General features: G+C 42.2%; 1 protein-coding gene across 1 annotated transcript in view; it reads left to right on the top strand.

The window, feature by feature from the left end:
- RPRD1B (regulation of nuclear pre-mRNA domain containing 1B) overlaps positions 1–21001 on the top strand; it is a 58096-nt gene that overhangs the window by 16414 nt on the left and 20681 nt on the right. The window contains exons 4-6 of the mRNA XM_081257773.1: positions 6780–6892; positions 8451–8577; positions 15209–15384. Of these exons, the coding sequence (XP_081113899.1) occupies positions 6780–6892; positions 8451–8577; positions 15209–15384 (416 nt within the window). The remainder of the gene's footprint in view (positions 1–6779; positions 6893–8450; positions 8578–15208; positions 15385–21001) is intronic.

Raw genomic sequence — 21001 nt, 5'->3', positions numbered from 1 at the left:
CTTCACACCATAATTTTTCGTTGAAAGCACATGGATTCAGTAGACTTGAATGAGGGTATGAACTCATGAGTAGGTCACACAAGTGTCCTGGACCTTAGTATAGTTAGTTTAGCTATTCAGAGCAAGGGTTTGAAATCAGACTTCCAGAGTATGAATCCCAGCTCTGTCACTTCCAAGCTGTGTGACCTTGGGCATGGCACTTGACCTCTCTGAGCCTCAGGTTCTTACTGTACAGTATGGCTATTATTATGGCTAGTAATAATACCTCATAGGGTTGAGTGAGGATTACTTGAGGTAATGAAGGTAAGATGTTATTAATGTGATCATATGACTTCTATTTGGTACCCCCTCCCAGTTCTAATATCTAATATTCTGAGTTTCTAAATACAAACCAATAGCAAAAGTAGGAGGAGTCACGTTAGTATGTTCAGTCCCCCAGATTTTGTGCAAGGCTGGAGAGCATGATGGTTAAGAGCACAAGCTATAGGCCCAGCTTCCCAGGTTCAGGTCTGGACCTGGCCATTCAGTTCAGTGAGATGATACAGGTAGAGTGCTTTCAGAACTGTGCCTCAAGTGTCAGCCCTTTGTTGCACATCTTTTTCTCTCTACAAGTAAAGGTAAATGTGCTTTTTTAAAAAAAACTCCCTTATTTTGCAGGGAGGGGACAGAGAATGAGGGAGCTGTTGGAAACAGTATTTCCTGATTCTTTTTTCATTATAAAAGTAATATAGAAATGGAAATAAAAACAAAAGTAAACAAATGGGACCTAATGAAACTTAAAAGCTTTTGCACAGCAAAGGAAAACATAAACAAGACGAAAAGACAACCCTCAGAATGGGAGAAAATATTTACAAATGAAGCAACTGATAAAGGATTAATCTCCAAAATTTACAAGCAGCTCATGCAGCTCAATATCAAAAAAAACAAACAACAAACAACCCAATCCAAAAATGGGCAGAAGACCTAAACAGACATTTCTCCAAAGATATACAGATTGCCAACAAACACATGAAAAGATGCTCAACATCACTAATCATTAGAGAAATGCAGATCAAAACTACAATGAGGTATCACCTCACACCAGTCAGAATGGCCATCATCAGAAAATCTACAAACAATAAATGCTGGAGAGGGTGTGGAGAAAAGGGAACCCTCTTGCACTGTTGGTGGGAATGTAAATTGACAGCCACTCTGGAGAACAGTATGGAGATTCCTTAAAAAACTAAAAATAGGGGCTTCCCTGGTGGCGCAGTGGTTGAGAGTCTGCCTGCCGATGCAGGGGACACGGGTTCGCGCCCCGGTCCGGGAAGATCCCACATGCCGTGGAGCGGCTGGGCCCGTGAGCCATGGCCGCTGAGCCTGCGCGTCCGGAGCCTGCGCGTCCGGAGCCTGTGCTCCGCACCGGGAGAGGCCACAGCAGTGAGAGGCCCGCGTACCGCAAAAAAAAAAAAAAAAAAAAAAAACTAAAAATAGAACTACCATACGATCCAGCAATCCCACTACTGTGCATATACCCTGAGAAAACCATAATTCAAAAAGAGTCATGTACCACAATGTTCCTTGCAGCTCTGTTGACAATAGCCAGGACATGGAAGCACCTAAGTGTCCACCAACAGATGAATGGATAAAGAAGATGTGGCACATATATACAACGGAATATTACTCAGCCATAAAAAGAAACGAAACTGAGTTGTTTTGTTTTTGTTTTTTAAAGATTCTCTTGTTTTTCCTAATTTATTTTTGACTGTGTTGTGTCTTCGTTTCTGTGCGAAGGCGTTCTCTAGTGCGGCAAGCGGGGGCCACTCTTCATCGCGGTGTGCGGGCCTCTCACTATCTTGGCCTCTCTTGTTGTGGAGCACAGGCTCCAGACGCACAGACTCAGTAATTGTGGCTCACGGGCCTAGTTGCTCTGCGGCATGTGGGATCTTCCCAGACCAGGGCTCGAACCCGTGTCCCCTGCATTGGCAGGCGGACTCTCAACCACTGCGCCACCAGGGAGGCCCGAAACTGAGTTATTTGTAGTGAGGTGGATGGACCTAGAGACTTATACAGAGTGAAATAAGTCAGAAGGAGAAAAACAAATACCATACGCTAACACATATATATGGAATCTTAAATAAAAAATGGTTCTGAAGAACCTAGGGGCAAGACAGGAATAAAGACACAGACATAGAGAACGGACTTGAGGACACAGGGAAGGGGGAGGGTAAGCTGGGACGAAGTGAGAGAGTGGCATGGACATATATACACTACCAAATGTAAAATAGCTAGCTAGTGGGAAACAGCCGCATAGCACAGGGAGATCAGCTCAGTGTTTTGTGTCCACCTAGAGGGGTGGGATGGGGGGGTGGGATAGGGAGGGTGGGAGGGAGACGCAAGAGGGAAGAGATATGGGGATATATGTATATGTATAACTGATTCACTTTGTTATAAAGCAGAAACTAACACCATGTAAAGCAATTATACTCCAATAAAGATGTTATAAAAAAAGTAATATAAAATCTGTTGGGGGGGGTTCTTTTTTTCTTTTTTCAATCCTAGAAATTTCAAGTGGATTATTTAGAAGATCCAGCTTTACTGGTAGATGACTGCATTTTGTAATGTGATTTGGGATCCTTCAGGCTAACTTTTTGCCTTAAAATTAGTTTCACAGTCTGCCATAGTGTCTGAAATTCTATCACAGGTCTCTAAGAGGCATACCATAAACCCTTAGGTAACCAGATTCCTTGAAGGTTAGCTAGTACAGGCCCCGTGAAGACACAGGGATGTGTTGAAGGATAGAACAGAAGGTGTGCAACAAGGACAGAAGGATTTCGGCCCCTGTGGTGTTTGCCCTGCCTATAAACAGAGTGGTTGAGGAAGTGAAAAAAGGAGTGCGTGTAACACCTGTGGTCAGAGCCGAATTGATAGCGGAAGGTGCCTGATCTGAAGTTCAGACACAGGAACAGGACTGGCAGATTTCCCGGGTCATTTTAATGGTTGTCCAACTCGATTGAGAATTCTGGGCCTTCTCGCTGCTAATTCTGTACACATGAGCAGGGGAGAGTCTGGTTTGTGTAAAGGGAAGCAGGGATAGTTATTTCTGGCACAGCACTAGGGCTTTGCAGTCGCTATGCTTCCTCTGCCTTCAAGAAGTTTCAGACTCAGGTGTATTGACACTTTCCTGGGTATTATAGCGATGTAAAGGAATAAGACACTTGCTGTTTCGATCGGAGAGGTAAGGCCTGTGCCTGCCAGTTGCCACGCAAAGTGGCAAGGGCCCAGCGCTTTCAAAGAGAGGCCCTGATGCTGTGGGGGCTGGAGGGAAAGGATGACAGTCGGAAGGGAGTGCTCAAGGTGGTTCTGCCGTTACCATCACCAAGGAGACTTTGAACTTAGGTGGCCTTTTCAGGGTTTTGAGTAGAGGCATGATGGGGTGAGAGCCCAGCTCTAGGAAGATGGTGTAGTCTAAGTTGCAAGAGTGACTAGAAGAGGCAGAGAGCCCAGCTGGGACAGCGGTCTGGACAAGGCATGCATAAGGACAGGTGGCTTATAAGAGGCTTTGGGAAGGAGCAGAAAGAGGATGTAAGGAAGAATTCCTCACAATTGTGGAATCTGCTAGAAGTTGGGACTTTGGGAAAGATTCCACTGTCCTCCAAGGCATTGTACCTGGAAGATGGGGCCAGTGGCAGTGTTCATAATGGTAATAGGTAGCTCAGGAAAGGAGGAGCCCTGTGGGGGAAATGATGAATAATTTATTTCCAGTAGGTCCTCTAGTGGAGGTACAAGAGAGCTGGAAAGTAGGATGATAACGGTTACCTCCTGTTACACCCTCTTCCATCAGGATGGCGGAGGACAGAAATGGCCCTCAAATTGTCATCAGTTTAATTTCGGTTTTGCATTGCTAGAAGTGAGTGCCAGCAGGAAGTGGTAAAAAGAACTCCAGATTAGGAGACAGAAGACTTTTGCTGTAGGACCCAGATTTAGACTAATAAGGTCTCTGGCTTTGGACACACCACAGCCGGTGGGCCTTGACGTTCTCATGAAAAATGAGGTGGGGAGCAGTGGGGAAAGCAAATACATAGGTCTGCCTGAGGCCTTCCAGTGCCAAAATTCAGTGATTCTGAGTGTCCTGAGATGTTCAGTGATGTGTGGTTTTTATATATAATAATTTCTGTATGAGAGTTGGAAAACTGAAGGATTCAAGTTTTATATTTTTTTTCCTACCTTCTTTAGTGTTTAACAGTTATTTATTGATTATTGAGCATTCTTCTAGGTGTTTGGAAGTGAACAGAACAATACTGTAAATTTTTTTTTTTGCTCTTATGCTTACATTCTCTAGTGGCTACTCATCAAACATGGCCACTTTGATGCTGTAATGGCTAAACGTTCACACAGGTCATACCGCACACTACACATTAATTAGGCAGGCACTGTGTGCAGAGTACTGTTAGATATTTCATATGCAGATTATATCCTCATAGATTTTCTGTTTGAAAAATAACAGCCGTCCTTGCTTTGCATAGGAGAGCAGGACTGTACAAATGACCATTCAAGCTGAAACCGTACAGAGTGATCTTAATAATCAATGGGGAAAATTACAATTATTCTGTGACTTAAAATTTTTTATCAAAGAATTAAAAACTCACTGTTGATTACAATTGTATAGGAAAACAAAAAAAATAGTAAAATTAAGACTTAGTTAGCATGCTGTAACATAAATTAGAAACATTGTGAGTTAAAGTGTTTATTTCTCTGTAACAAACTTCACGAGCGGTTTGAACAAAGCTTGTTGCATCTTTTCCATCTTTGTCATACTCCTTCCTAAATTTGGATCAGCTTCCAACATTTTATCCTTTGTGCTTTCAGTGTTGTGAAGTATCTCAGAGTTCCTTTAAAGTGAAGTTTTTTGTCAGCATCACTTCCTCTGGGACATTGTCATCCTTTTCATCACAGCCACATTCTTCATTTATGTTGATGAGTTGGCCTTCACTAAATTCCTCTGGCTGCGAATCCATCTTCTCTAGAAGAGCATGGCAGTGCCGGCATCCCCACAGCCAGCTGTTTCTTCTACAGCTCCATTTGTTTTCCATGCGAACTTCATTTCCAGCGTTAACTTTCGTTTTAGTTTCTTTGCTGCTCTTTCATCTTTGTCAGTCAGTTCCCTGTTTTGATTATTTATTTTTATAAAATGTCACGTGGATTTTGTCACTGGGAGACTAACAGCACAACTAAACACTTCGTTGTCTGTGTGTGAACTGAATAACGGAGGTGCAGTAACCAATTACTGACCTTGGGAGAAGTGATGCAGTCACTAATCATGATGCATTTCTATTATTTATGTAGTGATTTGTGGACTAAAGTTAGCAGCGAGGGTTTGTTGTTTATGCAATTACACAGAGTAAATATGCCATGGTAACTGAAATTTGAACTCTGTTGTTGGGGGAATAGTGTCATTTAACCAAACTGTGATAATAAATCTGTGCATAATAGAATAGTGCAAAGACAAGACTGCCGGTAATGCAAATGATGCTGTTTCTCTTTAGTAGAACAAACAAAAACATTAAGAAAAAATAAAATCCACGATATTGACTTGGCTTTCACATCAAACATAGCCTGGTCAGTTAATATGTAAGGTAGAGAACAGGAACTACATCCTGGGTTCCAGAAGAAAGTGTTGAATCAAGCAGGAAGTGTACATGATTCTGTTTATATCTCACAGAGTTCTGAGGCAGGTGCATGGTGACCCTCATTTGACAGATGAGATGGAAATTGTGTGACGCTAAGTAAGTTGAATTCAGTGGAAAGAGCACAGATTTTGAAATCATACCATTACATGAGTTATTTAGCCTCTCTGGGTCTTCATTTTCTCACCTCTAAAGTGGAGATACCATTGTACATCTTAGAATTGTTGGAAGGATCAAATGTAAAGAAGCTATTGCAGTGCCTGGCACATATTAGGCATCCAATAGTTTCTTTACTTTCCAAACCTGAATTTCTCATTTAGATTTATGTCCCTCAGTTGTTTGGCATTTATTTTGTATTGTCCAATTTAATGCAAAAGGAATGATTTTGGAATTAAACACATCTGTCGTAACAATTTAAAAGCACGTGGTACGGATAATAAAAAAATGTAACCTGTTAGCCTCAGAAGTGGTTAATTTTAAAATGGTGACTTATGTAATTTCTCTCAGTAATATGTCATAATGCTCAGTAATGGTTATTGTAAATTTTAAGGTAAAACTAGGTTTGTTTTGTTCTTAAAGGGATAGTTTAAAGGACGTTTGTTTTTAGAGCTTTTGACACAATTTTATTGATGGGTCTCTCTCTACTACTTATTTTCTGAAGTGACCCTGGAAAGCATAAAGTATCTCATTTTGTACACGGTATATTCCCTACAAATCCTTGCACACAACAGCTTGCTTCATTACACATTACATTTTCTGATGAGGTTTCTTACCTTTTTACTTCTCCTGTTAACTTTTTTTTTTTTTTAAGATAACGACGTTTTTAATGAAATGTGTTAGTTTGGTAAATTTCACTTTTAGATGCTTTTTTTCGGTAGTATTTTTCCAGTGAGTCAATCTGAGTTGACGGACTGAGGCCATTTTGACTCTTCTCAGTAACGTAGGGAATGACCACCAATTGAAAATAAGTGGCTTAAAGGTTAATGTTAAGCCATCTCTGGAAGTGTACACCCCTTCTACCCTTTCTTACTTGCGACCCATTGAGCATAGCATTTGACTCTTACCTGTACAGGCTGTGGTGATGCAAATTTGTCACTTTTTTCCTTCCTCTAGCAACAGAGGAGAAGAAATCTCTAAAGCGAACTTTTCAGCAAATACAAGAGGAGGAGGATGACGACTACCCTGGAAGCTACTCACCCCAAGATCCTTCTGCAGGACCCCTCTTGGTATGTCTTGACCCCCAGAGAGTAGGGCAGAGTGGCTTGAAGTGACCTCTAGTTGAAGATTCTGGCCACAGGGTGGCGCCAGTGACCAATAGTATGGAATTACCAGAGGGCAGTTCTTGGCACTGGGTGCAAGATGCACCTAATGAAGCTTGCCGGACAGCAGGCTTGATTTTGTCTTCGCATGCCCTGAGTCTGGGATGGATTTGTAAGAGTACTTGGATTTGGGTTTTTTCACTCCTAGAAGTTGAAACTATTCTTTAAAAAAATAGACATTTTGTAAAGGGGTAGATAATGTTACAAAGGCATTCAAAAGTCCTCTACCATAGCTTGTCTCCAATAGCATGGTTGTTTCTTATAAGTAAACAACATATTAGTTTCTAAGGACAGTCTGTGTAGCAGTAGCAAATTTACTACACTATAACCTATTTAAATATTAAAACAGGGAGCTAGCATTTATTGAGTTTTTAGCTGTGTATCTGCATTGTTTGACCCTTTGTGTAAGTTAGTTCATGAACTCTGTGTGGTTGGTTTTAGCTGTTTGTTTATGTAGTTATTCGTTTACAGTCAAAGAAAGTGAGGCTCAAGGAGACAGATTAAGTAACTTGCCAGTGTTTTAATTGAATCTGGGTCTGACTGACTTCAGAGCCCATGCTCTTTTCACCGAGTTGCACTGCCTCTCAGTCTGCCTAAAACAGCTTTATTTTATTACACATGGGTGTGTTTAAGGCTTGTGTAAATAGGAAGCATGTCTGATTTGTGTTATGTTAAAATGTTGAATTAGTCCGGGGGTCAAATGAAAGCAGTGTTAGGCCATATATCTTTGCATTTAAAAACTTTCAAGAGAATAGCCTGAATTACCAACTTTCAGGATAACCTGACTACCGTCTACATGGTAGCCTTAGGGTTATTATGGACTAGCTAACCTGTCAGCGTTGTGTGTTTCCTGACAATTAAAAAAAACCCTTTCTGGTATACACAGAAGATGCATTCTTGGTTTGCTCTTCTTGGTTTTCTTCCCTCTTTGTTTGTAACTAATGAGCTTGACACATTTAATTTTGGGAGTGACTGCCAAAGTCAAAAATGTCGTCTTTGTGATATTCATTTTGTAGAGCAAATTCAAGAAAGAATTGAAGTAGGTAGTGTCATTTCATTTAATCAGTCAACACACAAATTGCTAAGCATTTGACATGTATACTTTTATTCTAAACTGGAGGCCATTCTGTACTAGCGATCATGCATCCTTTGAAACCAAACAGTATGAACCAGACTCCATTTTCTTAAGTTGCCAAAAACGTTCTTTAAAAAAAGTTCTTTTTCATAGTTATGTAGAATTTCATTTGTGTTCTACCATGGACTTAGAAAAATTATGTACATTCTCTTAGAATTTGTATCATTGACTTCAGTATACACTCTGGGATAAGAACAATGATTTTTTAAATGTCAGGGATGATCATATTTAGAATTTGCCTCCACCTCGTTTAACTCCAGCTAAGTTTCTTTAAACCCCATATCCCCATATGTCTTAATGGATAGTGTTGTTTGTGTTTTCATTGTACAGACTGAGGAACTAATCAAAGCTTTGCAGGACCTGGAAAATGCTGCATCAGGGGATGCTACTGTCCGACAGAAAATTGCTTCTTTACCCCAGGAAGTGCAAGATGTTTCTCTTTTGGAAAAAATAACAGGTGAGAAGGTAGTTTGGGTGAAAGATGAGGGGAGGGAGACATATCTCCAACGCATCAAACCCCAGGACATGCTTATGTCTGCAAATACATACCTTCCACATGGTGTTGGGTTCTCTGTCATCTTGGGATTTGCAAACATAACTCACATGCTGCACAAAGAAGCTGCTGGAATAGTCCGAGCTTGAATGGTGACTCTAGGAATTATTGCAGAAATGCTAGCATGCCACAGCCTGTGGTACTCAGTACAAGTAAGGTCTTTTGAAACCACAGTGCAAATTATGTGTGCGGGGGGCAGACGGGGGGAAGGCATTAAACTCATGACCCTTTCCAAAAAAAAAAAAAAAAATTGTGATTCAGTGCTGTGACTTCTACATTGTACACTGACATACCCCATAGGTGATAGTGCCTTCAGTGCCAAGAACTCCAGGTTTGTATTGTTAGTCGTGTCATTTTGCCCTCTTGATGATCACCCCCAATTAAACAGGGAGGGGCAGTTGGCATCCTTCCCGCTTTATGCATGGGCAGTTGAGAGGAAGGAGTGAAGTGTGAACTCATGTAGAGTATGCTCTGCGCCAGGTGCTTCTACCAGCCTAGGCTGCAGAGCCTGCATTCTTCCCGTTACAAAAGCTCGGACCTTTTGTTCCACTCTCGTCCGAGGGCCACCATTTTCTCCTTCCAGTCCCTTACCTTGGCTGCTTCACTCACTTCCTCCATATCCATTTAAAGGAAATCAAAGTTACTCATGAAATACTTCCTTCACTCAACAGACATTTGAGGCGCCCCATGTGGCATCTGCTCTAGGGGCCGCACCCACATCCCGTCACAGGTTAAGTGCCCCAAAGGAAAGGAAAGCAGAGGTGTGGGGGTGGAGGCGCTGTTCGAAAAGTGCCCAGGGAGGTCTTCCTGATGAGATGGGCTTTGATCAGAGACCCCCCGATGAAGAAGCAAGCTGTGAGGAGACCTAAGGGAAGGCAGTGCCCCCCAGGTGGAGGGAGCGGTACCTAGGAAGACCTTCAGGCAGGAGTGTGCTTAGTTGGAGAACACAACACGGAGGCCTCTTGGGCTCGCTCTCTCTGCTGCCACCATCCCTCACCCCAACAATTAAACCCACTGGATTTAACAGCCTGTTGATCCCACAGTCTGTTGATCCTTCCACCTTTTCCCAGCCTTTACTCCCCTTATGGCCTTGTTTTCTTCATTACTCAGCTTGGAGTCGTTACACTTAGAGTCTTTATAATCACTCTGTCACACACACTCAGTCACTTTTGCTCCTTTTTCCCTTCACTCTAGTCTTGTGGCAAAAACCCAACGTTTCTCCTGGTTAAATCCAACTTTGTTGTTGTTATAAGGACCACCTCATTTATTCTTACTGTCAGAATCTCAATCTGCAAAATTGGAAGCAAATTAATATAAAACTAGCAGTGTGTATAATTTCATTTGTTTTCACTGACTTAAAGGATTTATATGGCTTTTTAAAATTATTTATTTATTTTGATTTTTAATTATGGTGAGATACACCTAACAAAATTTCACCGTCTTAACCATTCTTTTTTTTTTTTTTTTTTTTTTTGTGGTACACAGGCCTCTCACTGTTGTGGCCTCTCCCCTTGCGGAGCACAGGCTCCGGACGCGCAGGCTCAGCGGCCATGGCTCACGGGCCCAGCCGCTCCGCGGCATGTGGGATCTTCCCGGACCAGGGCACAAACCCGCGTCCCCTGCATCGGCAGGCGGACTCTCAACCACTGCGCCACCAGGGAAGCCCTTAACTTAACATTCTTAAGTGTGCCACTCAGAAGTGTTAAGTACATTCACGTTGTGCAACCAATTTCAAGAACTCTCTTCGTCTTGCAGAACTGAAGCTCTATACCATTAAATAACAACTCATTTCCCCCACCCCCAGTTCCTGGCGGTCACCGTTCACAACTGAATGTGGCTGGGCAAAACAAATAAACACTGGCTGACTTCTCTTCCTATTTCTGTGGATGAGCATGCTGTTTTCTAAAGCAGCCCCTCTGCCTGTTAGACCTGTTCCTTCTCACCTACTCAAGAACACTGCTCCAACAATTCTCCCCTTTTCTCCTGCATCTCCATTTTTTTTTCCCCCTTTACTGGATCATTCTCCATAGCATAAAAACATGTATTTTTTTCCCATTTGGGAAAAATTTTTTTCTTGACCCATATCTTCCTCCAGCTACCATCTCATTTCTCTGTTCTTTATAGCAAAACATTCTAATATAGGTCGCCAATGCTCATCTGTCTCCATCCATGCCCTGCCCCCCGCCCGCCTGCCCCGTTCTCTTTTGGTTCCACTTCACTGACTCTGCTCTTATTAGTGTTGCTGATGGCTTCCATATTGCCAAAATTCAGTGGTGAATTTTTTGCCCAATCTTAACTTGGTCTCAGTAACATTTGGCCCAGTTTCTTCTTCCTGAAAATACTTTCTCACTTGGCGTGGTAGACAGAATGATGATCTGCCAAAATGTCCATGTCCTAATCCTCAGAACCTGTGAATATATTATCTTATATAGGAAAAGGGACTTTGTGGATGTGATTGAGTTAAGGATCTTGAGGTGGGGAGATTATCCTGGCTTAGTCAAGTGGGCCCAGTCCTTATAAGAGGGAGGTAGGAGGGCAAGAGTCAGAGGAGCTGTGACTGTGGAAGCAGAAGTTGGAGAGCTGCATTTCGAAGATGGAGGAAGGGGCCATGATAATGAATATTAAGACAATCCATTTATGTTGTTTTAAGCCACCAGGTTTGTGGTGATATGTTAGAGCAGCAGGCGGAAGCTGGGACCGCATATTCTCCTAGCATTCCTCCTCTCTCTCTGATTGTGTCTTTTCAGTCTCCTTTGCTGGTTTCTTCCCTTCTCCTTCACCTCTTAATTTTGAGTAATTAGCCCTCTTTCCTAGTTAGTTTCACTGACAGTTCCTCTCATTCTGTGTAATGACTTTAAATAACAATTTTTATGCTAACGATCCCCTAATTTATATCTCTAGTGTTGACCTCTCCCTTGAACTTGAGACCCATATATCCAACCTTCTGCTCAGTGTTACTATTTGGATAGCTCGAAAGACATTTCAGATTTGGCCTGTCCAAAACCAAACTTCTCATCTTCCCTCCAGAATTTCTCTCATGGTCTTTTCCATCTCAGTAGATGACCCCCTCATAATTCCTGTTGATCGGGGCTACAACTTGTATCTGACACCTTGTTACCACCTCGGCTGCTGCCACGTGGTGCGAGTCACCACCTTCACTTGAATTATCACAGTAGCCCCCATCTGCTCTCCCTGCTGCCTGCTTGTTCCCCAGTCATCTTTCTGTCGTCAACAGAGTAACCAGAGTGATCTGCTAAAATGGAAGTTGGATCGTGTCCCCCCTCTGCTCAGAACACTCTAGTCATATGGGTTCCTTGCTAGGCACTTTCCCCTCCAAAGGCCTTTGTACTTGGCTGTTTCCTCTGCCTGGAATGATCTTCCCCAGATAGTCACGTGGCTTGTTCTCTCACTACCTCCAGCCCTTGGTTTCTGTATCACCTCAGTGAAGCCTACCCTGGCTACCTTTTTTTTTTTTTTTTTTTTTTCCTTTGGCTGCATTGGGTCTTTGTTGCTGTGCACAGGCTTTCTCTAGTTGCAGCGAGTGGGAGCTACTCTTCGTTGTGGTGTGCAGGCTTCCGTTGCGGTGGCTTCTCTTGTTGTGGAGCTCAGGCTCTAGGCACGCGGGCTTCAGTAGTTGCAGCATGCGGGCTCAGTAGTTGTGGCACGCGGGCCCTAGAGCGCGCGGGCTTCGGTAGTGGCAGTGGGTGGGCTCAGTAGTTGCGGTGCACGGGCTTCGGTAGTTGTGGCGTGCAGGCTCAGTAGTTGTGGCTCGCAGGCTCTAGAGCTCAGGCTCAGTAGTTGCCGTGCCCGGGCTTAGTTGCTCCGCGGCATGTGGGATCGTCCCAGACCAGGGATCGAACCCGTGTCCCCTGCATTGGCAGGCGGATTCTTAACCACTGCGCCACCAGGGAAGTTCCTGGCTACCTTATTTAAAATTGCCTTTGTCCCTCTGAATGCCCCATTTTTCCTCCTTTGCCTTATTTTTCTGTAGAGTTCTTATCTTCAGCTGGTAAATAACTAAAATATAGTGTATTATTTATTTCTCTTCCTACCTGAGATTGTAAACTTGCGGGCAGAGAGTTTTTGTCCTGTGTGTTACCTGTTGGCTCAGAGCCTAGAACAGTGTTAGACCCACGATAGGAGCCCACGTATTCGTCAGGCTAATTGGAAGATTTGGAGGATAAAATTTGATTGGAGTGAGTTTAGTGACAGCAGTAGGGGAGGAGGTGGGTACCGGGAGGGCAGACAGCGGAGCAGGGATGTGGAGCAATAGCTAGAGAGTGGCGCACAGCTGTGAGACAGAGCAGTGTGTGTGTGTGCTGGTGGGGTGCTTCCGGAGGGAGAGAAGTTGATGAGGCATGGGGAAGCGCAGGGGACAGACCCAGAAACTTGAGTCTTGGAGTAAGCAGGAGGGGCTGGGATGCCCATGCGCAAGTGAAGGGCTGGCCAAAAGAGGCACACAGCCCTCGTCTGTGTGGCTGGCAGGGCAGACAGAGCATGTGAGGACAGCCGCAGGTTAAGTTCTTCGAAGTGAGCATCTCGCCACTACGTTTTGGCTGCATATTCTTCTCTAGCCCATAGAACTATTACAGGTTCTTTTTCTGGTTTGTAATTATTTGTGTGAATGAATTATTTCCTTTCTACACTTCTTGGAGTGTAAAAGAATTGGTTTTGTTTATTTATTTATTTTAATCTCAAAAATTAGTGTTTTCCTTGCCATTTTCTGCCACAGGCACTTACACATTTTAATGAATTAACCATTACAAAAAATAGCTAAGCAGTGACAAAGCTAAAGCAGCCTAACCGCCCCAGCAGCTTACTCCCAGACTGCACCACCAATCTAGAAGAGTGTCACTGCTTCACCCTCAGCGGCTGAGAATGTCTCTTTCCTTTGTGTTCTCTTTGGCTCAGTCCTCCTCCACCAGGAACATCCTGTTGTTTCCCTGTCCCCGAGGAGCATAGAAGTACCTGATCTTTGACATCAGGCCTAATCTGGAACCCCTCAACAGTCCATCTTCCAGTATTCACGTAGAGAAGGCATCTAAAAGTCAGGCAGACTGTTTGCCAAAGAAACTGTGTTGGAATTCTTAAATCCCGGTTAACGTATGACAGTGCTGAGGTCTCTCACCTTGACGACCTGTATTCATAGGAAGCACCAGATCTGTATCACTGTGTAACTCACTTTGAGCTTGTCCCATGGAACTACTGGAGTCTCTAGTGCTTTGTTTCAAAGCACCGATCCCTCTCGATCCTTTAAGGCCTTTTTATTTTTATTTTATTTATTTTATTTTATTTATTTTTTGTGTGTGTGATATGCGGGCCTCTCACTGTTGTGGCCTCTCCTGTTGTGGAGCACAGGCTCTGGACGCGCAGGCTCAGCGGCCATGGCTCACGGGCCCAGCCGCTCCGCGGCATGTGGGATCTTCCCGGACCGGGGCATGAACCCGTGTCCCCTGCATCGTCAGGCGGACTCTCAACCACTGCGCCACCAGGGAAGCCCTAAGGCCTTTTTAAAATGAGGTATACCTACTTAAAAATTTTAATCTCACCATACCCACACGTAATTAATTACATCACTTCTTTGAAATACAAATAGTCCTTTGTCTTATTTCCTAATGTTGAGCCTTGTTCACCCCTTCTTTCCAAGGATACCCTTTCTTATACTTTGATTCTTCCGCACAGTTTTTTCCCCAAACAATGAGTTGCAACCCATTAATTGGACCTGAAATCAGTCTGGTAGATAATGACCAACATTTTTTTTTTTTTATGGGTTAGAAGATAGAACACCCTGCACATACTAAGGAAAGTATTGTTTTATGAAACTTGTGTTTCTTTTATTTTTGTGTATTTATATAAAGTGTATTTCTTAGCGTGGGTCACATTCAAAAGCATTTGAAAGCTTCTTATCAGACCCTATTATTTTGTTGAATAGAAGAAGAGGTTTAAGGCTTACATAGTTTAAGAAGTAGAATCCTGTAGGTCCATTTTATAGATGTGGTTTTGAGTCCCAGCTCCTCAGCAAAGAACCTGCTACTGAACCTGTCACTTTTATTAAGTCTTAGTTTCCACACCCAAGAAATGAGTGCTTGCTTTTATATTTCAGAGGGATATGCAAAGAATATTTAATGAAATAATATGAATGAAAGCACCTTTGAAATTCTCAGAGGCAGGGAAATATTATTTCACAAATGACCTTAAATATCTCTTTCTGTTTATTTGTAGAGCTTTTGTCGCTATATTTATTTATTTATTTGTTTCTATTTATTCATTTTTTGGTAGAGGCATTTAGAAATCATTTACCAGATTCCCCTCTTTGTACAATTGCCTCACTTCAGGTAATTCAGAAATGTCCCATCTTGTTGACAGGAGTGAGTACCTTTGGATTTCTCTGTCAGCCAGTCCATTGTTTGTCTACAGGTTCTGGCCTGTTCTTGGACTTAAATGTTAGGGGAGAAACTAACCTTCCCCAGAAATGTTTGCAATTATGCCTGTGTCATTGTATATTGTCTCTTTTTTTGGTCTCATTTGTACTTAGACAAAGAGGCAGCTGAACGTCTTTCAAAAACAGTAGATGAAGCATGTCTGTTACTAGCCGAATATAACGGGCGCCTGGCGGCAGAACTGGAAGACCGACGCCAGCTGGCTCGGATGTTGGTGGAGTACACCCAGAACCAGAAAGATGTTTTGTCAGAAAAGGAGAAAAAACTAGAAGTGAGTACATTGCAAGGCAGACCCAAACTTCCCAAGTTTCCCTTCCTGCAGCCCATATTAGGAGGTTTTTATTATGCCTTAAATAACACGTTTTTTTTTTCCTTTTAAAAAAATTCATGAGATGAGAACATCCATCAGATTTTTTAAAAATTAATTAATTTATTTATACTTGGCTGCGTTGCATCTTCGTTGCTGCACGCGGGCTTTCTCTAGTTGCGGCGAGTGGGGGCTACTCTTCATTGTAGTGCGCGAACTTCTCATTGTGGTGGCTTCTTGTTGCAGAGCACAGGCTTTAGGCACGCGGGCTTCAATAGTTGTGGCTCACGGGCTCTAGAGCACAGGCTCAGTACTTGTGGCTCACGGGCTTAGCTGCTCCGCGGCATGTGGGATCTTCCTGGACCAGGGCTCGAACCCATGTCCCCTGCATTGGCAGGCGGATTCTTAACCACTGCGCCACCAGGGAAGTCCCTATCAGATATTGTAATTATCTGAACCTAGTTAAAAATCAAAGTCATATTTTTATATGTCCAGGAAAGAACAAATGGGAATGCAGAAAACAAACAATGAAGCCTTAAATAACAGCATTTAGGGTACTACTGTTGCTTTAGTTTGAACTCATATTAAAAAAACACAATTGTAGGGCTTCCCCGGTGGCGCAGTGGTTAAGAATCCTCCTGCCAGTGCAGGGGACACGGGTTCAAGCCCTGGTCCGGAAAGATCCCACATGCCGCAGAGCAACTAAGCCCGTGCTCCAAAACTACTGAGCCAGTGCTCCGCAACAAGGGAAGCCACTACAATGAGAAGCCCACGCACCGCAACGAGCAGTAGCCCCCACTCGCCGCAACTAGAGAAAGCCCGCACTCAGCAACAAAGATCCAACGCAGCCAAAAAAAAAATGAAATGTATATTGAGGTACAGGAAGAATAGGCATTCAGCGAAACCAAAGAATGTTTGTTTGGTAATATTTGGGAAATGCTTGAAATTTTCTTTCTTTTGGGTTATACTGAGATTTATTTCCAACTTGTATCCTTGCTAAGGCCAATAAGTAGTGTGCCTCTAAGCTCTGTCTGCAGTCTGTTCTAAAATTCCACATTAACATAATAATGTTTATGGAGCCCAGTTCTCATACTGTTGAGAAGGAACTAATTTCTACCCGGAGCTGACATTGTCTGAGTGCCCTTGGAGAGGGGCTTCAGAACTAGTTTCTCTAGTTTGCGTTTGTCTGGCTTCTTAATTAAATACATGGTGGCTTATCCTCAGTCCTTTGAGATAACTGAACCGGCAGTGTGGACATTTGGGAACTCTTGCTTGCTTCCAGCTGCTAGGCTTCCTTTTCAGGAGTGTCTGCCCTTCTTTTTCTCAAAGAGACCTGGAGAAGAGTTGCAGCCAGTGGTTTGGGAAGGGAAGATAGTTTTGAGTTGGAGAATCAGTCACTTACTACAAGAAACAGAGTGGACTGGGGAGGGAGGGGATAGTCCCCCTCCCCCAGCCCTGTACTCAAGAAACACATTCTCTGGCACAGAGGGAGGGAAAAGTGAGCTAGCCCTGTGGCTGACATGATTGTGTTTGCCTTTCAATACAGTCACCTGACTTGTGCGGGGAAACGAAGGATGGGCGCTCTTTACCCATGTTGTTACCTGCAATGACTCCAGGAGCTGTGATGGGTAGTAGTGGTGGAAATTTCATATTCCTAGCCAGCTTGAAAGTGGAAGATGGGAAACGGCTATAAAAATAGTATGGCTTAGATTTAGAAATCAACACTGACCAGAAATCCTAAAGGGAGTTTCACAGGCAGTGCCAGACGGTCATTTATCTGAAATGCTCATCTTTCACTGAGGAAGCATTTTCAGCACTGTGCCCTGGGACTAATAAGAGAGTGTAATTAATGATTCTTGTTGTAAGTCACCATGCCATCTGTTGAACTGCCCCTTGGCAACACATTAAGGGCTTTCTCTGATCTGTCAGACATTGATTATCATGAGCAGCTGCTGCTGGGTGGAACGTGGCACACTACCCTAGAGGACAGAGTCTTTGAGAAGGAGATTGGGTTGGTAGCGTGAATTAACTCTTTGTACGTCTCCCTTCCTCATAGTTGCACTTTCCTCCCTATATTTCTTGGGGGATCATTCTGGTTTCTCTAGAACCAGTGGTTTGCTAGATGCCACAAGAGGTCATTAAGGCAGAGAGATGGATCAGAGATGTGAGTGTGTTTTGTTGCTTTCCAGCCCAAATTTCTACTCATCTGGGCATTGGAATTCCATTGCTTTAAGAATCAGAACAGCTATGTCCCACCACTGGAAAGTGCAGATTCTGAACTGCCAGTTCTTATTCCAAACCATGTCTGTCAGCCACATGAGCAGAACTATTCATCGTAAAAGTGGAGCTAAATTTGCTGCATTTAAAAAAACAAACTACTAGATATAACATAAGATGTTGAAAGATGGTTTTACTTCTTTCTTTATCCATGTTTGCTAAAAATATGAACGGTTTGCTCCCTAGAATCAGATTTTTCTCTCATATCCCATAATAGACTGGTCTTAATTCCATTATATCCTTATGGTGATGATAAAACTTGCTAAGTATGTGCCACTTGAAAGATGCATTATTACTATGAATTCTTATAAATCTTCCAAAAGTCTCTTATTGATGAGGACAATAAATAAAGTTACCTACCTTTTTAACATTTCTTTTTCTTTTTTTTTTTAAAGTCTGTGAATTAACCAAGTTTTTTTTTTTAACTAATGTTTATACTTTATTTATTTTTTATTTTTTTATTTTTTGCTTTATAACAAATTAAATCAGTTATACATATACATATGTTCCCATATCCCCTCCCTTTTGTGTCTCCCTCCCATCCTCCCTATCCCACCCCTCCAGGCGGTCACAAAGCACCGAGCTGATCTCCCTGTGCTATGCGGCTGCTTCCCACTAGCTATCTACCTTACGTTTGGTAGTGTATATATGTCCATGCCGCTCTTTCACTTTGTCACAGCTTACCCTTCCCCCTCCCCATATCCTCAAGTCCATTCTCTAGTAGGTCTGTGTCTTTATTCCTGTCTTACCCCTATGTTCTTCATGACATTTTTTTTTTCTTAAATTCCATATATATGTGTTAGCATACAGTATTTGTCTTTCTCTTTCTGACTTACTTCACTCTGTATGACAGACTCTAGGTCTATCCACCTCATTACAAATAGCTCAATTTCATTTCTTTTTATGGCTGAGTAATATTCCATTGTATATATGTGCCACATCTTCTTTATCCATTCATCCGATGATGGACACTTAGGTTGTTTCCATCTCCGGGCTATTGTAAATAGGGCTGCTATGAACATTTTGGTACATGTCTCTTTTTGAATTATGGTTTTCTCAGGGTTTATGCCCAGTAGTGGGATTGCTGGGTCATATGGTAGTTCTATTTGTAGTTTTTTAAGGAACCTCCATACCGTTCTCCATAGCGGCTGTACCAATTCACATTCCCACCAGCAGTGCAAGAGGGTTCCCTTTTTTCCACACCCTCTCCAGCATTTATTGTTTCTAGATTTTTTGATGATGGCCATTCTAACTGGTGTGAGATGATATCTCATTGTAGTTTTGATTTGCATTTCTCTAATGAGTAAAGATGTTGAGCATCCTTTCATGTGTTTGTTGGCAGTCTGTATATCTTCTGTGGAGAAATGTCTATTTAGGTCTTCTGCCCATTTTTGGATTGGGTTGTTTGTTTTTTTGTTATTGAGCTGCATGAGCTGCTTATAAATTTTGGAGATTAATCCTTTGTTGCTTCATTTGCAAATATTTTCTCCCATTCTGAGGGTTGTCTTTTGGTCTTGTTTATGGTTTCCTTTGCTGTGCAAAAGCTTTGAAGTTTCATTAGGTCCCATGTGTTTATTTTTGTCTTTATTTCCATTTCTCTAGGAGGTGGGTCAAAAAGGATCTTGCTGTGATTTATGTCATAGAGTGTTCTGCCTATGTTTTCCTCTAAGAGTTTGATAGTGTCTGGCCTTACATTTAGGTCTTTAATCCATTTTGAGCTTATTTTTGTGTATGGTGTTAGGGAGTGATCTAATCTCATACTTTTACATGTCCCTATCCAGTTTTCCCAGAACCACTTATTGAAGAGACTGTCCTTTCTCCACTGTACATTCCTGCCTCCTTTATCAAAGATAAGGTGACCATATGTCCGTGGGTTTAACTCTGGGCTTTCTATCCTGTTCCATTGATCTATCTTTCTGTTTTTGTGCCAGTACCATACTGTCTTGATTACTGTAGCTTTGTAGTATAGTCTGAAGTCAGGGAGCCTGATTCCTCCAGCTCCATTTTTCGTTCTCAAGATTGCTTTGGCTATTCGGGGTCTTTTGTGTTTCCATACAAATTGTGAAATTTTTTGTTCTAGTTCTGTGAAAAATGCCAGTGGTAGTTTGATAGGGATTGCATTGAATCTGTAGATTGCTTTGGGTAGTAGAGTCATTTTCACAATGTTGATTCTTCCAATCCAAGAACATGGTACATCTCTCCATCTATTTGTATCATCTTTAATTTCTTTCATCAGGGTCTTATAATTTTCTTCATACAGGTCTTTTGTCTCCTTAGGTAGGTTTATTCCTAGATATTTTATTCTTTTTGTTGCAGTGGTAAATGGGAGTGTTTCCTTGATTTCACTTTCAGATTTTTCATCATTAGTATATAGGAATGCCAGAGATTTCTGTGCATTAATTTTGTATCCTGCAACTTTACCAGATTCATTGATTAACTCTAGTAGTCATTTATTTTTCTTAATACTGCCAATACTTGTTTTAAAACTGCCACATCATGAAGTCTGCTTTTATTTTTTAATCTTTTCATTGCTGTCGGTGTAGAATATGTAATTCTTAGAACTCTGGGAATGTAATTATTTGCTTGAGAGTCTCTTTTCTTCCCAAAGTTCTAGTTTGTTAACACGTAAGGTTTTTTTCTTCAAGTTTATATCTTCCTTATGTAATAATCATACCTTTTTATTCTTTCACTTGAGAATTTTATGTTAGATTTCTCAGTGGCTTCTAAAGTTTGGGATAGGGAATATAATGATTCAGAGCCTAGGATGATTCAGACCTTGGGATGTAGAAGACAGAGTTATGGCTCACAGAGAGATTGTGTTTCTGCCCTCAAGGAAATCATATTCTTGCGTAAACAGCATGGGTGAACATAAAACCAAACTGAGGGATTGTACATAATATAGATCAAGGAGACAATTGGCAATTGTGATTGTGGTTTAAGGTTAAGTCCAAACTTCCTCGCAGGCACTAAAGCCTTTTCTTAAAAGGAAGTAGCAGATGAAGAAGGGAAATATATTTTTAAATGGAGAACAGCCAGACCTGAGCAGACAGATTTATGAAAGGAGACAAAGACAGAAGGTATGGGAGCGGGGTGCCAGAGCCCTCCTGTGGGGATTAGGCTCCATACTCTTTCAAGGGCTGCTTATTCAGGCATGAAGTCAACAAAGCCCATGCCAGGCAGGAGATAATCAGAGAGGAGCATGATGTATGCTCTCCCGTCAATGAGCTTCCACTCTAGTGTGGGAAAAACAGCGAAAAAGGAGTTAAAGTAGAATGTGAGACATGTTCTAAGTAAGGGGACTATC

The sequence above is a fragment of the Mesoplodon bidens genome (assembly GCF_964165515.1).
Source record: "Mesoplodon bidens genome assembly, chromosome: 15".
NCBI lineage: Eukaryota > Metazoa > Chordata > Mammalia > Artiodactyla > Ziphiidae > Mesoplodon > Mesoplodon bidens.
Note: the sequence above shows the minus strand (reverse complement) of the source record. Positions and strands in the feature narration are given on the sequence as shown.